Genomic DNA, 21386 nt, shown 5'->3' on the forward strand with positions numbered 1-21386 from the left:
GCCAGAGATAGGAAACCATGTCAGCTCTTCTGAAATCAAAATCACTGTGCTTTGTTCTGCCTTTCATTCACTTGCTTCAACTGAGAGACCGGCTGAGTGCACTAAGACTATAAACGCAACACAAGTAATGGGAATGTGTCTTCCTCAGGCAGCTCAGGTTTCCAAACACAAAGAGAAAGATCAACATGCATTCTTGATTTGAATAGTGGCTACCTGATGGAGAGAGAAAGTTGAACAAGTAAAACAGGAGGAGGAAGAAAAAGAAAAGGGAAAAGCTTGGGAAGTTTCCATATGCAATTCTGAAAGAGAGGCTTACTTTTAAAGGTGTACCTTAGCTTTTTCACACTAGAACAGTTAATATAAATGGGGAAAAAGAATAAAAAAATTTGAGACCTAAATGAAATATTCATAGGGATAATATACACATAGATCATACATTCATTCATACAGACATGCATACCTACCCAACAGTTAAGAGAAAAATGTGCATTTTTTTGTATCGGTACCAAATAGACCTTGCTATGACTATGGCCAGGTGAGGAACACCAGAACAGCTGATACACAGTAGAAATGAAACAAGATGGCATAAAGACTACCAAGCTGTGCATGGTGGTGCTTGCCTTTAACCCCAGAACTTTGGAGCCAAAAGCCAGGGAATTTGAATGAGTTTAAGGACAGTCTGGACTACAATGACTTTCAAGCCAGACAAGGCTACACAGAGAGACCTTCCTCCAAATCAAAACAGAAGAAAAGCAGGGGAGGGGTGAACAGAAAGAAAGGAAGTGAGCAGAGTAGGACAGGGAGAGGAGAGTGAGGGGAAGGTTCCAGCTCCATAGCCTGTTCCTCCCACCTTGTGGGGTGTGAAACTACAATTCCCAACCACAGGAACAAAAAAAGTACCAGAAGCCTAACTGTTGTAAAGGTGACAGGATAAATACTATCAACCCACCCCCCCCCACAAAACAACAACAACAACAACAACAACAACAAAAATCCAAGATTCTATTTGACTGGATTTGCCCCTTTCATTCTTACTCTGTATTTTCCTAAGTTTAATAAACATGCAGGATTATTATCTCCTCGGTTAAATACTTGGGACTGAACATCCATCTTCATAATCTGAGAAGTATCCACAATATTTACTACAAAGATTCAATGCAATAAAACATTCCATTTGTCTATAACTTTATTACGTTCTTCACTAATTGAAGACTGAGCCTTTACCCTGACTCCTTAAAATGCCAACTAATGATAAAATGATCCTTAGGGGCTCCTTCTATCCAAACTCCTACCAGCTACAAAACAGGAGTGTCAGGAAATGTAATACAATTTTCACCTAGACTAAAACTGTTAAGGGGCCATGTTTCACTCTGAATTCTTCAGAAATTACAAAATTTAACAAACGTTAGGCTACTGGTATATAGGCAAACACCAGCATTTAGACACGATGCCCCAGCAGATGGGCAAAAAACAGACACAGCGTGGAGCAACCCGTCCATGCCACAAATCCACCATTCTCACATGGGTTTCAGAATATCCTTTTTTCTCTCAATTGTATCATTCCCAGTGAATGTCTATTCTGTCAGAACCAGTGTTTCTCTCTAGCAGCAACAATGGCAGCCCTTTTACATTAAAATGTTTAAGTACTAGAAATGTCAGAGACATACCTATGTCTCTTCATGCACTGCTCTCAGGGAATGATTCCCTGAGATCAGAATGAAAAAAGCATCATTTCTCAGATCATGGCTAGCTGCAATTATGAAATGTTTGTATATTGCTTGGTATCACAAGCCTGGGCTCTCCAAATCTTTCTACTCACCATGAAAATATCATTTATGATCAAAAAATCAAATATACAAGTAAAGCGAAGTTGCAGGTGAGCTGAAGTAACAGTGTCAGCTTTAGTCAAGAGGGAGACTGCAAGCCAAGGGGCCTAAACAAGGCAGAGACACAGAGGAATACCAGTCCTCAGCCAGGTATGACCATTTCTCTCCTGACTCTCTCCTACCACCATTAGAATCAGCCTTTTTCCCTTGCAACCTTGAATCACAAGGCTAAAGTTAGATGACTTAAGAATTTTTAAAGGTCCAATTATTTCATTTAGGGCTAACACTACAAGCTAAATTAAAGACATGCTAACAAGTTTCCCTTTTGAGCCTCATTAATTAAGAAAGTAATCAGAGTAGAGGGGGGAAAAGAAGGGTATCTGGGTGGCAGCTTCACTTAAATAGCTTGGAGGTACCGCCATTTCTTCCTAGTAGCAAGGCAAAGGGAAAACTAATCAATTCCAGATTATGAAATCTGAAATTCTGAAGTGTTTTACATGTAAATACATATTTTAACTACACACATTTCCCTTGATTGCCTGAAGACTGAACTAATCTTATTCAACGGAAATTTTGATTCACCATAATCAAAAGGTAAAATTAAGACCTGCTTACTTCACAAGTTTTCCTTGGGTGAGCTTGTCAAAAATTCCTTGCTGTCTTTAAAGACCACAATACAGCATTTTAAATATTTCATTCAAGACAAATCCTGCTCAGAAATACCTAGTAATTCTACAATTACTTGTTAGACAAAGTTTGTAATTTACAATTACTTCTTAGAGAGGGTTTTTAATTTCAAATTTTATTTTAGAAAGCATTTCAATGGCTACAAATGAATTTTTAAGGATCAGCCAATATCTATAAATTGGTGTGACTATCAATTTGAATCTTATATGTGAAGTATATGTAGCATGGCTCCTAGTAAACACCAAGTATTTAATAATTCCTCTCTCCCTCTCCCTCTCCCTCTCCCCCTTCTCTCTTCCCCCCCCCTCTCTCTCTCTCTCTCTCTCTCTCTCTCTCTCTCTCTCTCTCTTATACACACACACACACACACACACACACACATATATGTATACACACACACACATACACACCAAAGCATAAGGAGATTTCACCTATCATTGTCTCTCAAAATACAGGTCATTCAGGAGAAAGCCTAAATTCACTCAATGGAGCAGCTTTGATGTAGATTTTAACAGGAAATCTAAGAATCAAAGTACATATTCAGCATTTTCAATTTAAAATTGTTCACGTGGTCATCTGTGTTCGAAAATGCTGTGAAACAAATTTAGATAATTTATATATGATTAGCAATGGAAATTTATCATAATAAAGGATTTTTAGTGTATTTTACAGATTGGTAAATAGGAAGTACTAATGCTAATGGTTTCAAAATACTTTAATAGCAAAACTATTAAACTTACCTTTCTGTTGGCAACAAAATGTGTTCTCAAGTTTACAAAGCAAATCTGTATTTTCATACTTATTTTCATTTACTTTTACCCAGAAACAGTTTTCAGACATTTCATTTGGTCCGATCTGCAATCAGAGAAGAGCCACTCATAAGCAACTGGGCAGTTCACCCATCCTGGCCCAATCTCAGCATACAGGTCAGCATCCCTGAGCTCCAGCAGATGTTCATGAAGTCAGTTTGTGAGATCTGTCCACAGGTCACCTCGGTGACAGAAATATTTGACAGAATATTGAGTTCTTTCTTATGAGGAGAAGAAAACCATTTCCATGATCAAATGGTTGTGCATCTCAAGCTCTATGTACTAAAGTTTGTTTCCTCTGTGCTGTGTTTCTCCGTTATTATTAATGATCATTGGCACTAGGAACCCCAAAGGGTGTTAATTCCACACAAAATCTCCCACATTTACAAGATCAGGAGACCATCCTTCAGCAGGATTGAGACTGCCTGTCAGCTAAGCACAAGCTTCTAATAAGAGAAAGTCTTCTCCCTAATAGCTCCCCACAGGGAAAGGTAAGCAAACACTAAACTTTTCACATTTTCGAGTAACCCTTCATATCAGTAAATTCACAAAACAAATTACTAGACAATAGCAAAGGGCTTGGTTTTGACATTTCCAATTAAAAAATGCATATATATATATATATATATATATATATATATATATATATATATATATATATATATGTCATTTGATATACTGTCATTAGCAGCAGAGCTTCCCCTGGAAACTGCATCAGTAAATCCAAATGAAGTGGTAATTTAGGCACAAGTATGTTCACTCCCATTAATGGGTCTTACCTTTAACCAATTCAATCTTCTCATGCTGATTTCAGGCTTAAACTCTTTCTTTGGTTTCAACCCAAATGGCAGGTTTAATGGAGGAAAGCTTTGTCCGCTGAGAAATCCCAGGGGAGGTGGTGGTGGCACTGGTCCACCAAATGGCATTGCCATTCCTGGAAGTGGGGGGGTGGGGGGGAGGTGGGGGGGAGGAGGGGGAGGCGCCACTCCTCCACAAAGTGCTGGTGGGGCAGGAGGAAGGGCTGAAGGGCTAGTTTCACCTTCCACTGAACTTTGCAAACAAATTGTTGTGCCAGGTGGCAAGGCACCAAACTGGGGGTGGGGTGGGGGGAGAGATGTAAAAAAAAGTGAGAATATGTGCAAGAACAGCAAAGTACTTTTATATAAAATTAGTTACTACATCAAATTAAAATACCAGTAATTAGCAATTACTTATGAAATTATAAAAGTGTTACTTCCAATCTGAACATATTTTGAAGAAGTTATGACAGAAATGGGGTTAGAAGACTAAAGAGACGGCAGTCTTCAGATAACATTAGAAGCTTTGTGAGGAATTAGGTCTACTCAGGGTGCACAGAGAGGATCCAGGAGGAGGGAAACCTCTGTATCGAAGGTCTTATGCACGTCATGTAATGTTTCACATATGATAACATTCAGGAAATAAAACCATGCATGTCATTTCTACCTTGGGCCTTTACTCCAGTCTTCTCGATAGTATCCAAATACAGGGGGAGGGGAGAGAATCTAAAATTGTTAGTAGGGCCTACAAAGCACATCACTGGTTGGTTGCTGAAAACTTTTAAGTGATTATCTTTTAATTCCATGTATGTACCAACTTATGGAATGCATACAATTCCATGTATGCATCCTAACTTCAGGGTCCAAATATAAGTTGTTTCTCTTATTCAGACAATTATTTGCCAAGTCTTCTCTGCATGCCTTTTCAATTTGAACTACCAGGTCCCTGCCTTGGGACAACTTGTCCTGCCCACTCAATTGTGTCGCAGCATAAGGCACACGTGTCAGAGGCTCTCAGCAAAGCTGGGAAGTTAATTCTGGAAAGGATCATGAACAATTATCTTTTTGATAGCATACAAGCTTTATGTGGGAAGTGACTGTGTTCTGTTTATCATTCAAAGACTGTGTCAGGTACACACAGTATTTCTAGGAATGCCAGGTATAAATGAACAAAAATGATAAAAAGGCAAGCAAGAGGCACAATCATGAGGTAAGAGAGTATCTCATTTCTTGGAGAGGATGGGGGCTCTCTACAAAGTCAAATGTCACAAGAAACAAAATCAAATCAGGACCTGCAAGGAATTCACAGCATCTGCTCCTCATTCTGATTGTTCCTTCTCTCAGAATACCAGGAGTTTAGTGAATCATCTGTAGTTATGCATAAGACCTTCAATTTCATTTTTATAATATGACAACTTTTTGAAATCACTAAAATTCTTATATGTATATAGAAATGTATCCACATGTATGCATAATACACATACACATAGGTTACAGTGTTGGGAAAGAAAATATTAACAAATATCCTAGGTTGTTAAAAATGTATGTGCATAGCAATCTTAAGTCACTCAAGCGAGGTTCTCCTACAATAGCCATGAACAAAGATTGTCACTGTGTAACATGGAAAATGCAGGAGCTCCGTTATTTCATTGCAATTTTACAACATAAATTTTCCCTGTGCTGTAACAAAAACACAATGCAACCTATCCAAAGGTCACTGAAATATTTTTATAAGCCTGAATTTTCAAGAAGTCCTTCAAATGGGAAAATTTTTAAAGAAAATTCTGAAATAAATATTGGCCCAAGTCAGAAAAAAAGCCACAACTGTTTCAGCTATTGCATTTAAGCAAATCACATATAAAACGGAAGAAAACTGCTTCATTTAATATTAAACCATTTTATTTTTAAAATAATTTTGCTGATTCCTGGCACTTCCTACATAATATTGAAAATTAAAAAAAAAAAAAAAACAATGAGAATAGTACCCCCATCCCAGTCACACTCTGTAACACAGGCTTGCCACAAACTCAACAATTTTCCTACCTTGGGCTCTGACAACCTAAGGTTATAGGCATAAAGCACCACGTGCAGCTAACAGTTTTCCTGTTTAAAAAAGGTTTTAATTAAAAAAAAAAAAAAACCTAACTATCCTATATATTATCTTGTGAAAAAATTTTGTAAGTACCATTGCATATTCAGAAGAAAGCAAAATTGGCAGTAATATTGGAAACAATACACCTTAGCATATTTGCGTCAGCCATAAATCAGGGTGAGAGAAAATGCAGCACTCCAATTCTTGCTCATCATCGCATGTGTAAATCTATAGCAGGACATTTACCTGTGAAAGTACCTCTTATAATCCATATAAAGCATGCAGATGAGAAACTTCTTATCTCATGTCTAATGTGTACAGCATGTATGGGAGCTATCTGCTCATAATCCAGATTTGCTCTTTTTTGTCATGTTTTAAATCTGTTTACTTTAGGAAATTGAAAAATTATCAGAAAATGTTCTCATTCTGCTAGGGGTTATCTTTCACAGCAAGGCAACCCATAGGCTGAAGGTTTGGAAAAATAAATAGCTTGAGGAATAATTTCCTGCAGTAGGATAGAGATCAGTGATAAATGACAAATCTAAGAGTAAAGGACTTTCTTAACCTTTACACTTAATTACGTAGGACACATGTGACTTTAGAAACAAAATTTAGAAATGAAGCATAAGGAAGCTAGTTAATTAGTAAAAGCCTGCATATTCCTAGAAACACAAGAAGGGAAAGGGTAACAAAGAATATCTTTAAAATATAAGTACAGCAGCCTAGAGATACATATGAATAGTACTGAGGAAATACACAGGAAAAAATAAAGTTTAAACACTTTGAGATTGTGAAGATATAACATGACCTTTGTTTCCCTGCTCTGATTTCAAAATCAAATTCACCCGAGATGGTATTTTACCTGGGATTTGAAAGCTTGTAACTCTGCTTGAAGCTCATTAATCTTTGCCTCTTTTTTCTGCAATTGAGCCTGGGTTTCTTGGTGGTCAGTAAACTCTTTTTCAAACTGAAAAGGGATAAAAGAGAGAGAGAAGGAAATGAAAAGCATTATTCTTCACATAAAAATATGGCTCTAATGATCTGTCAATAAAACACTTCTGAATCAGTTACATAAAAGGAGCAGCAGATCCCTGACAAGTCCCCCACAAGCCTTTCTCTAAGTCCCTCCAGGTCCCTCCAAAATCATTTATTCAGAAGGGAAGAGACAAAACCTGAAATGGAAGACCATGACCTTCTATTCCCAACAGAGCAAAACAGGCCCATAGTTATCTATGACCTTGGCATTTTTCTTAAAAGTCCCTAAATATCATAGCAATTTTGAATAAACCAACAGAAAGCAAAGCATTGTATTTCCTTCATTGCCATATTCTACCTGCAGAACATGATGCTTGAAACATATCTGAAATTCATCATATGATTTTAAAGTGCTGTTTTAGTAGTTTTAGTGGTTCACAACTTGATTCCATAAACAGTCAACTGTTTGGATTGCTTTACAATATCTCCAACTATCTTACAGAAATTAATGATAAATTAATTTTTCAAAGTCCCTGGTGCAAAACCTTCTGGGAGGAAGGCAAATAATAAAATCCAGTGCTCCAATGACTTTTCTGATTTATATATCCACTCATCAGAAGTTTCTATCTTGCATTCAAATAGTTTCACTTTACCATCATCTTGATTCAAAACCTATCCCAAGGGAACTGAATTTAAATAGAGTATTGTCTCATAATCAAGAACAAGTATGTGGCACATTACAAAAAAAAAAAAAAAATCACAAAAGACACAACTGCTCTGTGCCTCCAGACGGAGTACAGTCTAAGCATAATTCTATGTCATTAACCTGTGTATGTTTATGTGTGTTTCTCCAGAACATGGAAAGGCAGGTAAAGGTCTATCAAGTGACAGATTTGAGGGGTTTTTTTTCTTAAAAGGTATATTTCCTGTTCTCGCAACCTGAGTTACTCAGTTGAAATCACACCACATTCCTATAATGATTTTCGAACACGTAACAATTTTTAATAAATTGCTAAGGTGCTTTATGCTCCCAGCAACAAGCAGGAATGAAAGACAGTCCTATGCCCTCACATCTGCATGGCCTAGTGAAGTAGCTTATTGACAAATTAAATCATCTTTCAGCTTCTAGGCTCACCTACCTCCTTTTAAGTTTGGTTATGGAATATAGTAATTATACAAAACACGGGATTCATTGACACATTTTCATAATGCATATAATGTACTTTAATTATTCCACATAATGTTACCAACCTGGCTGCCCTGGTCTGTAAAGCTTATTAAATCAACTTAGACATTCTAAAGAGGCAAATGCCAATTTCCTCACAAAAGAATCAGATGAACTATAAACTTTGCTTTAGCATTTTTGTAATCGCTCCAATCAAATCACAGTAGACTGGGGGATAAACCAGTGTCTATTAATGTATATCCAAAGAAAACTGATATGACAGTGTTCCCCCATCCCCAAAAAAATTTCCTAGAGAAATATTACACTTACAAAATTGCACTAAAAAATGTCAAGAAACACAGTTAATGTTGAGTTTCTGTTTAAATTTCATTCCCTGGGGTAAATATATTAGTTTCTCTATACAAGAAGGTTGACAATTCAATGTACTCTATGTACTATCTGACATTTCCGCTCTTCATTTTTCAAATTGATGCACCTAAGTCAAAAATGTACCTAGAAACTATGATAGCTTCCTGCCTAAAGCAAAGTATTTGCATGTGTCCTTACAAAGCTATCAGAGCAAAGTTCCTGCTGCTATATACAAGATGATATGGTACTAGAAATTTTTATGGGGCAAATGTATTTTCTGAATATATGTATTGTATACAACTTCTGGCTTTAAAATGCATGTAACCTTAAACAAGGTCTTTTACCTTCATTCATATATCCTACACATGAACAAAACTAAGTATAATATTATATACTATTCCTGATCTATTGGCATCTAATACATGAAAACAGTATTACATGCATGAAAACTGAAGGTACAACTAACCTTAGAATACTAAGATGATTGAGAAAAGGATCACATTATATCTAACAGCTATTAACCACTTTAAAGCCATTTGGACAGTTGAAATAATCTAACCATTTCTTTCCTGCACCAAACTGAGTCTTCCAAGCAATGGACAACATATTCACAGCTGTAACCTTAGTGTGATGTAGAGAATGGATTAAGGAGATAAAAGTCCCTGGAAGAAAATAGCTAATGCATCATATATCCATGTTTAAGCACATGATGATATGGTATCTATGATGATAACATAAAGGAAGAAAAGGATGCGGAGAGTCTTTCCAACAGCAAAAGAGTCTAGACAGAACTCCATGGAGGAAGGCCTTGTCACACAGGCCTCAAGGAGATGACACAGAGGGAGTCCCCAGCAGTTCGCAGTCCCACAAAGTAAACTGGTTACTTACTTTCTGGCAAAGCTCTGATGCTTTCTCTTCATACTCTTCTAGTTTACCCTGATCTATGCAAACATCTAAAATTATAGTAACAAAAAATTATAATGAAGTTTTATGCAAACTCTTGATGGCTTTATATTTGTAAATAAAAAATTACATGAGGCTTAATAATGAGATAAGTTAAATGGAGGAAAATATTACAATTAAAGTATGACACCAAAAACTAGTGATGCAGAATAATTCATATTGAACCCTCCATGGTGGAAGAAGAGATGGTTCAATCATAACAGGCAGCATGGAAAGGTTTGTATTATCAATCTGTATTTAGAAAGAAGAGATGGTACCCAACATGAGCCAGGAAACGGAGTGGGAGTGAGGAACAAAAGTTAGGGGAAAAGAAACAAGTGCTAAATGTTTCTTTTCCCTACTAGTGTGATCATATACAAATTCAATGAACAATCATAGCAAAGGTTATATAATCTATTATATGGAGCATTAGAGTTTATAGGAGCAAACCAATCATGCTAAAGAATAACTGACATATACGATGAGAGCTTTACTGAAAATACACTTTAAGTGATAACTGTGTATTTCCTTTCATTTAACAGTTTTTTCAAGGACTTTGCATTTAGACAAGACTACTCATTTAAATGTCACTATGTTCATAGCCAGTGGAAATAATAAAACCAGCCAGCAATAATGGATTAAATTATTATATTCATCTGCTTCTGGAACGCTAGGTATGACAAATTATTCAAATTTATTTACCAAAATGTACTTAATTTATTTTGTAATAAAACCAATATGTAAAAATGTTTAAGGAAAAATCAAATAAGATAAATAGTAAAAGAAAATATCAGTTCCATTTCCTAAATGTAACTTATAATCTTGCTTTGTTGCAGTATCTGCTAGTTACTTTATTTAAATTTAAATATTACATCTTGATTTGTCAATTTATGGTATTATAGGCAATTTTCCATTATAAAGGATTAAAATAATTCTAACCCAACTAGTTCTAATTTTTTGTCATTTTAGTTACAAAATTGACTAACTATAAAACTCTAAATATGCACTTCTCCATTTTCTGATACCCACAAAGTATCTTTTATTCTCACTATAAAATGCCAGCATTTACTAGTTAACCTGCTGCACCTCAGAAACTTTAACTTTTAATCTACAAAGAAATCGAATGTTTTGTTCCTAAATGCCACAAAGTCTTGAGTTCCTTACTTCCAGAACACATTCCAACCACCTTGCAGCGATCACAATTAGAATGAGATGGTGTGTATTAATAGCCTTCTCAGATCACTGATTAGTTTTCACTGAGTAAATGCTGCTACTTAGAATTAGACAAACTGTGGAAAAACATAAGTGAAGTTTTAGAATTCTTTAAGCTCTTTTTCTGAGATTGTACTGCTAGTGGATCTTTGTTGTCTATGTTGTCTATGAAAGTATTTATCAGCTAGCACTGGTCATTAGAAAAACTTTAGCTAGATGAGCCCTGAACATCTAATCTGTGGCACCAATCTCAAGACAGTTCTACCGAATAACAGAAATACTCACCTACAAACTGACTCAAGTCCAAATCTAGTCTTTTTCTGTATGTAAAGTCTGGATCCATCCCATCTCGATGCAATACAATCTGTGACACACACTCGTCAATTAGTTTGAAGTACTGTTGTCTAAAACCAAAGAGAAAATATGCACTCAATTCAAGATTATAATTTTACATCAAACAATATATTTGATGTAAACCAGTTTAAAAGTTTACTCAGCATAATTGCAACAGATGATATACCATATCATGGGAAACTTACGTCATGAGGCCGTGACATATTTTTAATGATTTGCCACAAAATGTACTATACATTGAGGATGATTTTCCTATAAGTCAGACATTTCACTCATTCGTACTGAAAAAAGATACGATTAAGTGACTGTAGGGGAAGCTGTAGCCAGCCCCTAAGTAGGTGTGGCTACAGCTTATTGTAGGGGAAGTTGTAGCCACGCCTACTTAGGGGCTGGCTACAGCTTCCCCTACAAGTGATAGGTACTGAGAGGCATGCTCAGACCCTAGATACTAAGGAAGCTGCCAGAAGTTCATTAATGCATATCAAACAAACAAAAATTGTTTCTAACTATTTCTATTGGAGCTTCTTAAAAATCATTTTGTGGAAAGAAATTCAAAATCGATACTATAAATTCTTTGAAACCAAGTTAATGTATCTTAATCAAAAGAAGACTAGAAACATTAATATAACATCAATATACAAGACCAAGGTTTAACAAAAAGCTTCTAAAGAGAGATGTGTTGTTAACAGAATTCAATCCATCTGCGTTCCTAACAATTTAGGAACATCTCCTAACTTAAGGCAATGTGAAGAAAATAGGAAAAAATATTGTGGGCAAAGGCAACTCAAGCAGCAGGGTGGTTTATAATGAGGAACCCTATGTCCCTCATCACTTGTGAATTGATTTCCATTCTCAGTGATTTATGTACAGTTTTTTTTTTATTTTTTTTCCAACCCATATTTTCAAGTGTGATGGGCCTTCTGGCCACTTCAGCTTTTCTCTCAATGAACCAAGTATGGGAAGCACTATCTTTGTACAAGTTAACTTAAGCCTAATAAATCACTTATAATGCTGAATGAAACTGCTTCAGCTGAACATGAGGAAAGAGAACATTTAAAACAGTTAACAATGGCCCTGAATTCATGGGGACTCAAGCAGCATTTACCAACCAGACACTGACAGAACCAAACGCATAATGACCAAGAAATGAGTGGGCATTCTTTATGCAGAAGTTCCATTTGCTTTAGAGTAGATTTTACATAGATTTAGAGTAGAAACACAACACTAATTGAAAGGGTACACTAATATTTTCAAATGCAATCAATTAGTAGGTTTATGCAGCATTTATCAGTGCTTAAATAATGATTGTATTTTAAATGAAGTACCAGAAAACATCACATTAAACATCAAAACAGGTTGCTGGCTAAGTGTAGAACATTCAGGGCAATTACAGTTTCAACAGAAGTTTGTTACATAAAGAACAAACTATCAAGAATGAAGTTTCATTTGCCCTTTTCTTCTGTGCTGTCTTATATAGCAAATAACACTGCATTAAACCCTCTGTATATATATTTCTAAATAAAAAAACCTGATCAGTCTACATGTTGACCAAATGTATCTCCCAATGGATTTATAAAACACTTCCCTACCTAAGGTTCAGGGATCATTGTAGAAGAGGGGGCAGAAGGATTTTAAGAATCAGAGGTCAGGAGTCTGCAGTGAGATGTGTCTCCAAGTAACAACAGAAGATACACTCACATAAAGTTTCATCAACATGACTGCCTAAACCCACAGAACAAGAATAATAATAGACATGGCCTCAACTGTCATTCAAAGGAGAAGAGACAACCAAAAAATTTCTGGAGTTGAAAAAGCAACAATAATGGCAGGGTATCTACATCTACCTAACACAGGCCCAATGGAAACAATATAGTCTGTAGATAATTATTAAAGAAATAAAAATAACTTGCATATCTGAACAAAATTATCAGGTAAATTCCACAGTTAAACAATAGAACCTTACCTTATAAAATGGTCATTTCGAATGAGCAGAAGATGCTGAAGAATAGAAAGAAAATATCCCTCTGCTCTAGTTTGCTTAACTGTGTCCCACACCAAGTTATAAACATCAGATGCTTCAGTGTGCTGATTAAGGAAGGATGACATGAATGGATTCAAACCCTACACCCAACAGCTAATACAACACATATCTTCTGAATGAGGGTTTGGGAGACAGGTATACAAACAACAGTCTAGAAATTATTGTTTTAAAAGAGCTACCTAGGAACTGAACATGGAGAATGCCAGAGATAGCCATTTGACAGGACACTTGTTTACCCTTCACAGTCAAGTGTAACCACTGGAAAATACAGTGGGAGTACAGCCAGCAGCTGGTTGGGAAAACCCACTAAGGTCTAAGGATGTCCTGAACAACAGAGCAAGCACAGGCATAGCATGCAGCAAGGAGAAGCCATAGTACAAAATAGGATTCCAGCAGGTCTTGGAAACACTCAGTATCTGAAAATCCATCAATTTACATGAGGCCTCCAAGGTAATGTATCCAATGTGGAGAAAACAGCAATTAATGGACTGATGCTATCTCAAACCCATTACCACACAGAAGAAAGACACAAGCCATTAAAAAGAACAGACTGTACACATATGTAACAACCTGGTCTAAGCTAAGCATTTTAATAATTGTAGCATCCCTTTCAACATATGTCCTGACCCAAAAAAGAAAGACAGGCAGACAGACTGAAAGGAAGGAAGGAAGGAAGGAAGGAAGGAAGGAAGGAAGGAAGGAAGGAAGGAAGGGAAAAGATAATGAAATGGTGACACGTTCTTCATACATAAATGTTTGATTTCATATATTTTCCATAGAATGACAAATATTTTATGAGATACAGTGCACGATTTTAGATCTAACGGTATGTTTATATATCTTTTAACTAGGACTCAGAGCAAAAGGATATTCAAGTTCAGCTCTAATATCTTCAAGGCGATGAGAGAGCTCAATTAAATCTTCTTCTTTGTGCTCTTCAAAGACTTTAAGTTGTATATCCAGAACATCATTCTTAATACACTTTAAGTTCTATAGATATTAGATAAAAATTATGAGGGATTAGATTTTCAGTATGAGTAAATTAATCAATAACATAAACAATAAACCAACCATTCAAACAAGATTTGCAGAATTCAAACACTTAAAGTGTTAAATAATACTCAAATCTTATCTATATTTCAAAACTAGATTTTTATACTCAAGTCTTTTCCCGCAGATGAATTATTCTTGAGAGTAATTTATCTAAATTTCCCCCACTCAAGTACACTTCTAATTTAAATATTAATGAGGAGACTGCAGGGCACTTACAGGCAATATCTCTTTCAATCCACAACGCATAAATTCATTTCTGATGTGAAGCCTGAAGTCCAAATCATCAGGAGATGTAACAAGGGCATTTATGAGCTGCATACAAGCTACCTACAACAGATTACACAGACACCCTTAAAACGGTTGCCAGATTTAAAACAAAAAGAATCAAAAAAGGAAAAAAAGCAAGCTTTATGCCAAGAATTATCAAACATCTTCTCACACAAGAAAGCCTTAGAAGATAATCTGTAAGTAAAAATATCAAATGTTTAAATATATAGTTTCAATTAACTTCTTTCTCACTTATTTGGAGAATGATGTAAAGGAAACCAAACATCTCATCATAAAAACTTCATGTATGGTTGAAAGTCTTGCCCAATACCATTGTACACACAAACAATACAAACAGAACATACCCAGAATGAAAACTATAAACATCTACTACCATGTAAAGGACAACAAAGCTAGAATAGTAATTTTTCCATTCTTCACAAGAACCCAAGTTCCCAAAGACCTCAAATTCAACAAGGTCCTAAATATGGTTGATAAGGCTGCTGTAAAACATTAAAATGAAAAAAAAAAACTTTATAATGGGCATTGCTTAAGTAAGGACAAGAATTTAATTTGTCAAGCAATCACTCATACTTCTGCAAAAATTCAAACTTACTATATGTTGTATTTACTAACACAGAGTAAATTTCATAGCTCACCAAGCCCCACTAGCATGTTACAGAAGTTGGGTCATCAATTTTTTCAATTCAAGTGGGTATGAATTCCTACTTTTATATGAACAAGGCTTTTTTATTTTAGACCACTAATCAGCTCCCAAATCATGATACAGAGACTTCTTAGTAGCTCTGAATGCAGGGCCTGGCTCAGTTGTGTTTCTCTTTATCTACCTTTTGTCTTGGGGCTTCTTTTCTTCTGTATATCTTACTTTCACTGCTTCTCTATGTCTGTCTGGCATCAGCCTGGCTTATTGCCCTGGGCCTGTTCCTCATTCTCTCCTCCTTTCTCTTCTTTCCGATCCTCGATTGATCCTACTCATTCTCTCTGCCTGCTATCCCTGCTTGTCCTTCTTCCTATCTAGTACTGGCCCCTCAACTTTTATTAGACCAATCAGGGGCTACGCAAGGTGAAACAGATGCAACGTATCCTTACATATCTTTACATATCCTTATATGATTAAACAAATGCAGCATAAACAAAAGTAACACATCTCTGCCTAGTTAAAATAACATTCTACAACATTTATACTCTTGACATTTTAAAACCTGGATGAAAGAAAGACATCTTCCCATGATTACAAATACATATTGTAAAAAGGAAACATGTTTCTCTCTCTAGAGAAGCAATATATTTTGGTATTTGATGATACAGTTTTTCTTCTATGTATACATTGTACCCCAACTCTAGCAAGTACTGGCCTGTTTACCAAAAGGAGACAAAACAACAAACAAAACAAACAAACACTTAATATACAAATTCTATGTATAAACATTCAAATACACTTTTAGTGAATTTTTCTCATATAGGCTGACTATACTAACATCAAGAGTCAAGGACCCCCTAACAAAAACCACAAAAGCCAACATAAGAAGACCTTCTTTAAGTTGGCCAGGGCTATCAAGGGACTTCTAAAACATGCAGCCTTTTGCTGTTGCCCTTGGTTACCTCCCAGAAGTGCTGAAGACACCATGCAGTTCAGAAACAGGTCCTAGAGACCCCTAAGATAGAACGGGCCTAAATAGTCCCTTCCCTGCGGACTTGTTTTCATGATACCAGAAGGCCAAGACAAGCTTCTAAAAGAGAGGCTACTTACAATCCCACCCAGTTATGATTAATATCAACCACATGAATGACCTGCATGGCACTGTAACCCTACACTACAGATGCAGGTGGTGGTAACAAACAGTTCGCTAATTGGAATTGAAACCTGCTCAACGAGATGGAGACCGTGCCTGGTACTGAAAACCAGAACCAGGGTTCAGTGCTAGTGAAGTCACAGTTATTAGAGGAGATCTATTAATTTACTAAAGCAAACTAATCTCTAACAAACAATCTAATCATTAGTCCTTATACCTACAGATAACTGTAGACCTCACCCTTCTTCAAGGAAAATTCTCTTTGTAAAAGACAGAGATGATCTCTTTGTAACAAATTAAGGCAACTACAAAAAAATTCACAACTAAATCAGAAGGCAGAGTTGTAAGACCCAGCACCAAGGGATATATCGACAAAACACTCTCGCTCCCATGGCCCAGGAAATATTGCAGAAGAGGGGATTATGGTTCAGAGCCAGAGGATCAGTTGAATTTGCTCTGAGATTGTATCTCTTAGTAATGTCAGAAGCTAAAGACTCACCAACAAGAGTTGTTGTAATTGAGCCAAAGGGAGACAATATTAATGGACATGCCAAAGTGGATGCTGACAAGGACTCAATGCTATTCAAAGAATCACAGGCAACAGAGGAAAGCCAGGAACATGAGAGGTGGTCTTCCCCAGGGAAAACACACCAGTTGGTTTTCCAGTACCAAATGGTCAGCCCTGAACACATTACAAGTAACATTATACAGACTGAACAAAATATATTTAGGAACATATGTGTATATGTATATTATATGCATATGTATATATGTATGTAAATATATACATACATGTAATAACAATGAGTTAAAAAAAAAAGGCCATGAATGTGAAAGAGAACAGAAGGTGATACATGGGAAGGTGTGAAAGGAAAGGGGAGTATGCTAATTATAATAATAATAATATTTATAAACTCAAAAATAGAGAGATGGGAGTTTCTCTCTAGAGAAGTAAAGTATATTTTGTTGTTCTTGATAATGTTATTTTTCTACGTCTACGTTCTACCCCAAGTCTAGCAAGGACTATTGGACTACTGATCAATATGTTTAACCTCATGCTGTTCCCTAAATTGTCTTTTCTCTATCCCTTAAGGCAAGGTTTATGTGAATTTAAAATGCTGGTTTTGGATTAAGACACCAACAGGGGTCTCAGTTCCTGCTGGTTGAAATACAGAGTAGCAACTTTTATATTTGATATCTAAACACTAAAATCTGACCAGTGTGCCTCTACTGTCAAAACATAACACTGTTTAAAGTAGAGTTGGGAAGTATAGCAGAAAACAGGGAAAAAAGAAAGCACTTTTTAGAAAATAGGAAACATAACACAGTCAACCTTTCTAGTACATATTCACTCAGCCGGAACCAGTTCATGTCAAAAAGTCAGGTTTAAAATGTTTTCTTTCCACTCCCTTGCCAGTCCTTACTTGGTACCCATAACACTTTTCTTTTCAGCAATACCATGTAATTTTCAAAATTCTGGAAAAGTGGGGGAAGAGGAGAGAAGATATTGAAGAGGATAATCGTTACTGATTTTTCTATATTGTCTATATTCAAGGAAGCTAAAGTCAATCTCAGTCACTAAGGTTTCCGAAAAATAAAACTTACAGGAAAAAGCAAAAGTAAACAAAATTAATAGAAAATAGTGTCAAAGTAGAACACTGGTATACAGATAATGGTGTGAAATTAAAGAGCAAGAAGAAAAGGAATGACCCAAAAAATTATTGCCAGAAAGTATTCACAATGATAACTTGTCATAGAAGGAAAAGTTAAATTTTTTTCTTTTAACTCCATAAAAACCTTTCCCCAATTCCAATAATTTGAAGGCTTCCATTTATACTTCAGTTAATCTACATTATAGGACATGTCTGTAAATATAAAGCTGCACAAAGCACACCGACCTGTGTTATAGAGGAACAACTCCATAACAAAAGGAAAAGACAAAAGGGTTCCTACAGCACACAGAATTCTGAACTAGTGCCCACACTAAGACAGAAAACTGGAGCACTACATGATTTCATAGTAGGTTACCTGGTACCCATGGGCATTGGTCCAGAATCTATATTATGGGGGTTTGAAAGAGAATGGCATTCATAGCGTCATATGCTTAAATGCTAGGCCAGCAGTTGATAGAACTGTTTGGGAAAGATTATGAGGTATGGTGTTATTGGAGAAGGTGCATTGTTAGAGGAGATGAGTCACTGAATGCGGACTTTACATTTCACAAGTCTCCCTCTCTCTCTACCTGCTGCCTGGAGGTCAGGATGTAAAGTACTTAGCTACTACTTCAATGCCTTGCCTGCTTGTAATATACAAACCCCCGGACCCTATAAGCAAACCACCAATTAAATGCTTCCTTCTAAAAGTTGCTTTGGTCAAGGTGTATCTTCACAGCAATAGACCAATCAGTAAGACACAGACCATACCTAATAAGCTTAGAAACACTGGAAAAGGCTTAGGAACTACAAAAACATACAGAGGCTATGGGCTCCAATATTGATAAACAGATACAAAACCACACTGTGTGCTATAGGATAACTGTTTACTATATGGAAGGAATGGGATCTACTATTAAGTGGGAACAAATTCTACTTGGTAAAGATACCAATTCATGGGTTAAAAGGAAGATTACAGATCATTGAATGGACAGAGACAACAGGATAGAAATTTACCCAAAAAATAGGCAGCAAGGCCCTTCTGAAGACAACACCTATACAACTTCAATATGGTATTTTTTGTTTTATCTTGTTTGTTTGTTGTATTTTTTAAAATGAATGAATGAATGAAAACCTAGCCTAGGGTAAAAGTAACTGGGCTGTTATTTGTATCATCTGGGAGAAGGAAAGTAATTTTTCTTCAATAAAATGACCATGGGTATACCAAACATTCCAAGACAGGCCTCCTATTCAGGAGTAAGTGACCAGCATATAATGCTTATTGTTATGCATATACTTTTATGTGGTTATAGTTTAATGGGTTTTTGTTGTGGTGGTGGTTTTATTTGGGAAGGAGTGTTGTTTTATTTTATTTTCTTGGTTCCAGGGAGTTTTGTTGTTGTATTGAGTTTTTCTTTTTTTCTTTTCATTTTCTTTTTTTTTAGAAAGAACTTAGGGTAGATAGAGGAAGGAAAGGACCTAAAAGGACTTGGGGAAGGGAAGAATATGATCAAAGTTAAGTTCCATTTTAAATCATAAAAACACTAAAAATAGGGGAAAAGAGAAATTAACCTGTTAAATATGCTGTTTCACTAAAGTTCAAGCACCTCAAATAGCATTCACAATTTGTAAACAAGGAAAGTAAGTGAAAGACTAAAGCAAATAAAGCTGCAAAGACAATGGTCAGGTAAGGGGTCCTTGCCAGCTCCCCACAAAATTCAGATCCAGTCAAAAGTAGGTATCACCAAGGATTTTATGCATAATAGGTTTAATAATAATAACAGATGCAGTTTAGCAAACTAGCTGAGGGCAGAAGCAGTAGCATTAGTCAATAATGTAAGAAGGGTTTGAAGAAGCTTCCCATTGGTGGAGTACACCTTTATTTAATCCCAGCAATCAGGAGGCAAAGTCAAGTGGGTAACTGAGAGCCTGGTCTACAAAGAGTTCCAGGAGAGCCAGAACTGTTCCACAGAGAAACCCTGACTCGGCATCCTGTATCCTGGAGATGGTAACAGTAACAGAGAGATAAAAGGCAAGGAAAACAACACTGTCCAAATAATAGGTAAACTCTGCTTTTAACATTCTGTGGCTCGTATCTACATTAGGAATCCTTAATTCATTAAAAAAAAACTAGTAATCAAATATCTACCTTACCTTAACAAGGGATAATAACAGACATTCAAGAAAATCGATAGGCATTCTTCATAATGATGTAGTTAACAATGTCTATCTCATATTAAAAAAACTATAAAATATGATCCCCATTAACATTGATTAAACTACAAAAATTGTTTCATTGGCATGATTTAACTGTAAAAATTGTTTCAGTGCCATGACAAAACTACTTTCCACTAGAGCTGGACGGTGAGAAAACAAGTCACTACGATGCTGCTAAAAACACCCTAATTTTAATAAAGGGTCTGTCTTTGTATGTATCAAGCTACTGGTCTCACTATTATTGGTCCACACATTTCAATGATTCCAGCCTAACTAGTGCCTATTCTGTACCAGACACTGTTCTGGGTATTAGATTTAAGAGGGACTAGTGAATTCGGTGGGGTTGTTTACGCATTCCTATATTAGAGTTAGAGCTTTTGTGATGAGAAACCATCATCAAAAGCAGCTTGAGAGAAGAAAGGATTTATTTAGCTTTCATATCTGGAGTCAGAGTCCATTAAGGGAAGACAAGGCAAGAAGTGAAACAAGGCAGGAAACCAAAGACAGGAACTAATGCAGAGGCCATGGAGGCATGCTGCTCACTGGCTTGTTCAGCTTACTCTCTTAAAGAACCCAGGACCATCAGCCTAAGGGTGGCACTGCCCAAAAAGGACTGGGCCTTCCTCTATCAAACATTAATTTAAAAACTGCCTGACAGGCCAGCCTACAGACTGATCTTATGGTGACATTTTCTCAATTGAGATTCTCACCTTACAGATAACTCTAGCTTGTGTCAAGATGACATAAAACAAAACAAAACAAAACAAAACAAAACAAAAAAAAAAAAAAAAAAAAAAAAACAAAAAACAAAACCGGCAGCACAACTTCCATATTAGAGACTGGAGGCTTAAAGAAATTATGAGTTTGAGGCCAAAATGTAAAGCCACCTGAGCTACTGTTGTGGAATGGTATTATAATAAGGTGTGCTATATTTGTTTATGCTCTGGATCATTTGTTTAATGACACAAAGATGTGTTGCATTCTTTTATGCTGCATTTGTTTACTCTGTGAAGCTGTGATTCTTTGCCTGTCTGAAACACATAAGGATCTAATAAAGATCTGAACAGCCAATAGCATGGCAGGAGAAAGGATAGGTAGGGCTGGTAGGCAGAGA

At 36.2% G+C, this 21386-nt stretch overlaps 1 protein-coding gene across 8 annotated transcripts in view; it reads right to left on the reverse strand.

Annotated features, from left to right (window-relative positions):
- Positions 1-21386, reverse strand: part of Diaph3 (diaphanous related formin 3) — a 437024-nt gene that overhangs the window by 275605 nt on the left and 140033 nt on the right. For all 8 annotated transcript variants that reach the window (XM_027394029.1, XM_027394028.1, XM_027394027.1 and 5 more), the window contains 8 exons: positions 14539-14649; positions 14141-14259; positions 13192-13308; positions 11160-11278; positions 9609-9673; positions 7074-7178; positions 4102-4413; positions 3254-3368 (listed from right to left, as the gene is read on the reverse strand). In XM_027394029.1, coding sequence (XP_027249830.1) covers positions 3254-3368; positions 4102-4413; positions 7074-7178; positions 9609-9673; positions 11160-11278; positions 13192-13308; positions 14141-14259; positions 14539-14649 — 1063 coding nt within the window. The remainder of the gene's footprint in view (positions 1-3253; positions 3369-4101; positions 4414-7073; positions 7179-9608; positions 9674-11159; positions 11279-13191; positions 13309-14140; positions 14260-14538; positions 14650-21386) is intronic.

This window comes from Cricetulus griseus, assembly GCF_003668045.3.
Source record: "Cricetulus griseus strain 17A/GY chromosome 1 unlocalized genomic scaffold, alternate assembly CriGri-PICRH-1.0 chr1_1, whole genome shotgun sequence".
Taxonomy (NCBI): Eukaryota; Metazoa; Chordata; class Mammalia; order Rodentia; family Cricetidae; genus Cricetulus; species Cricetulus griseus.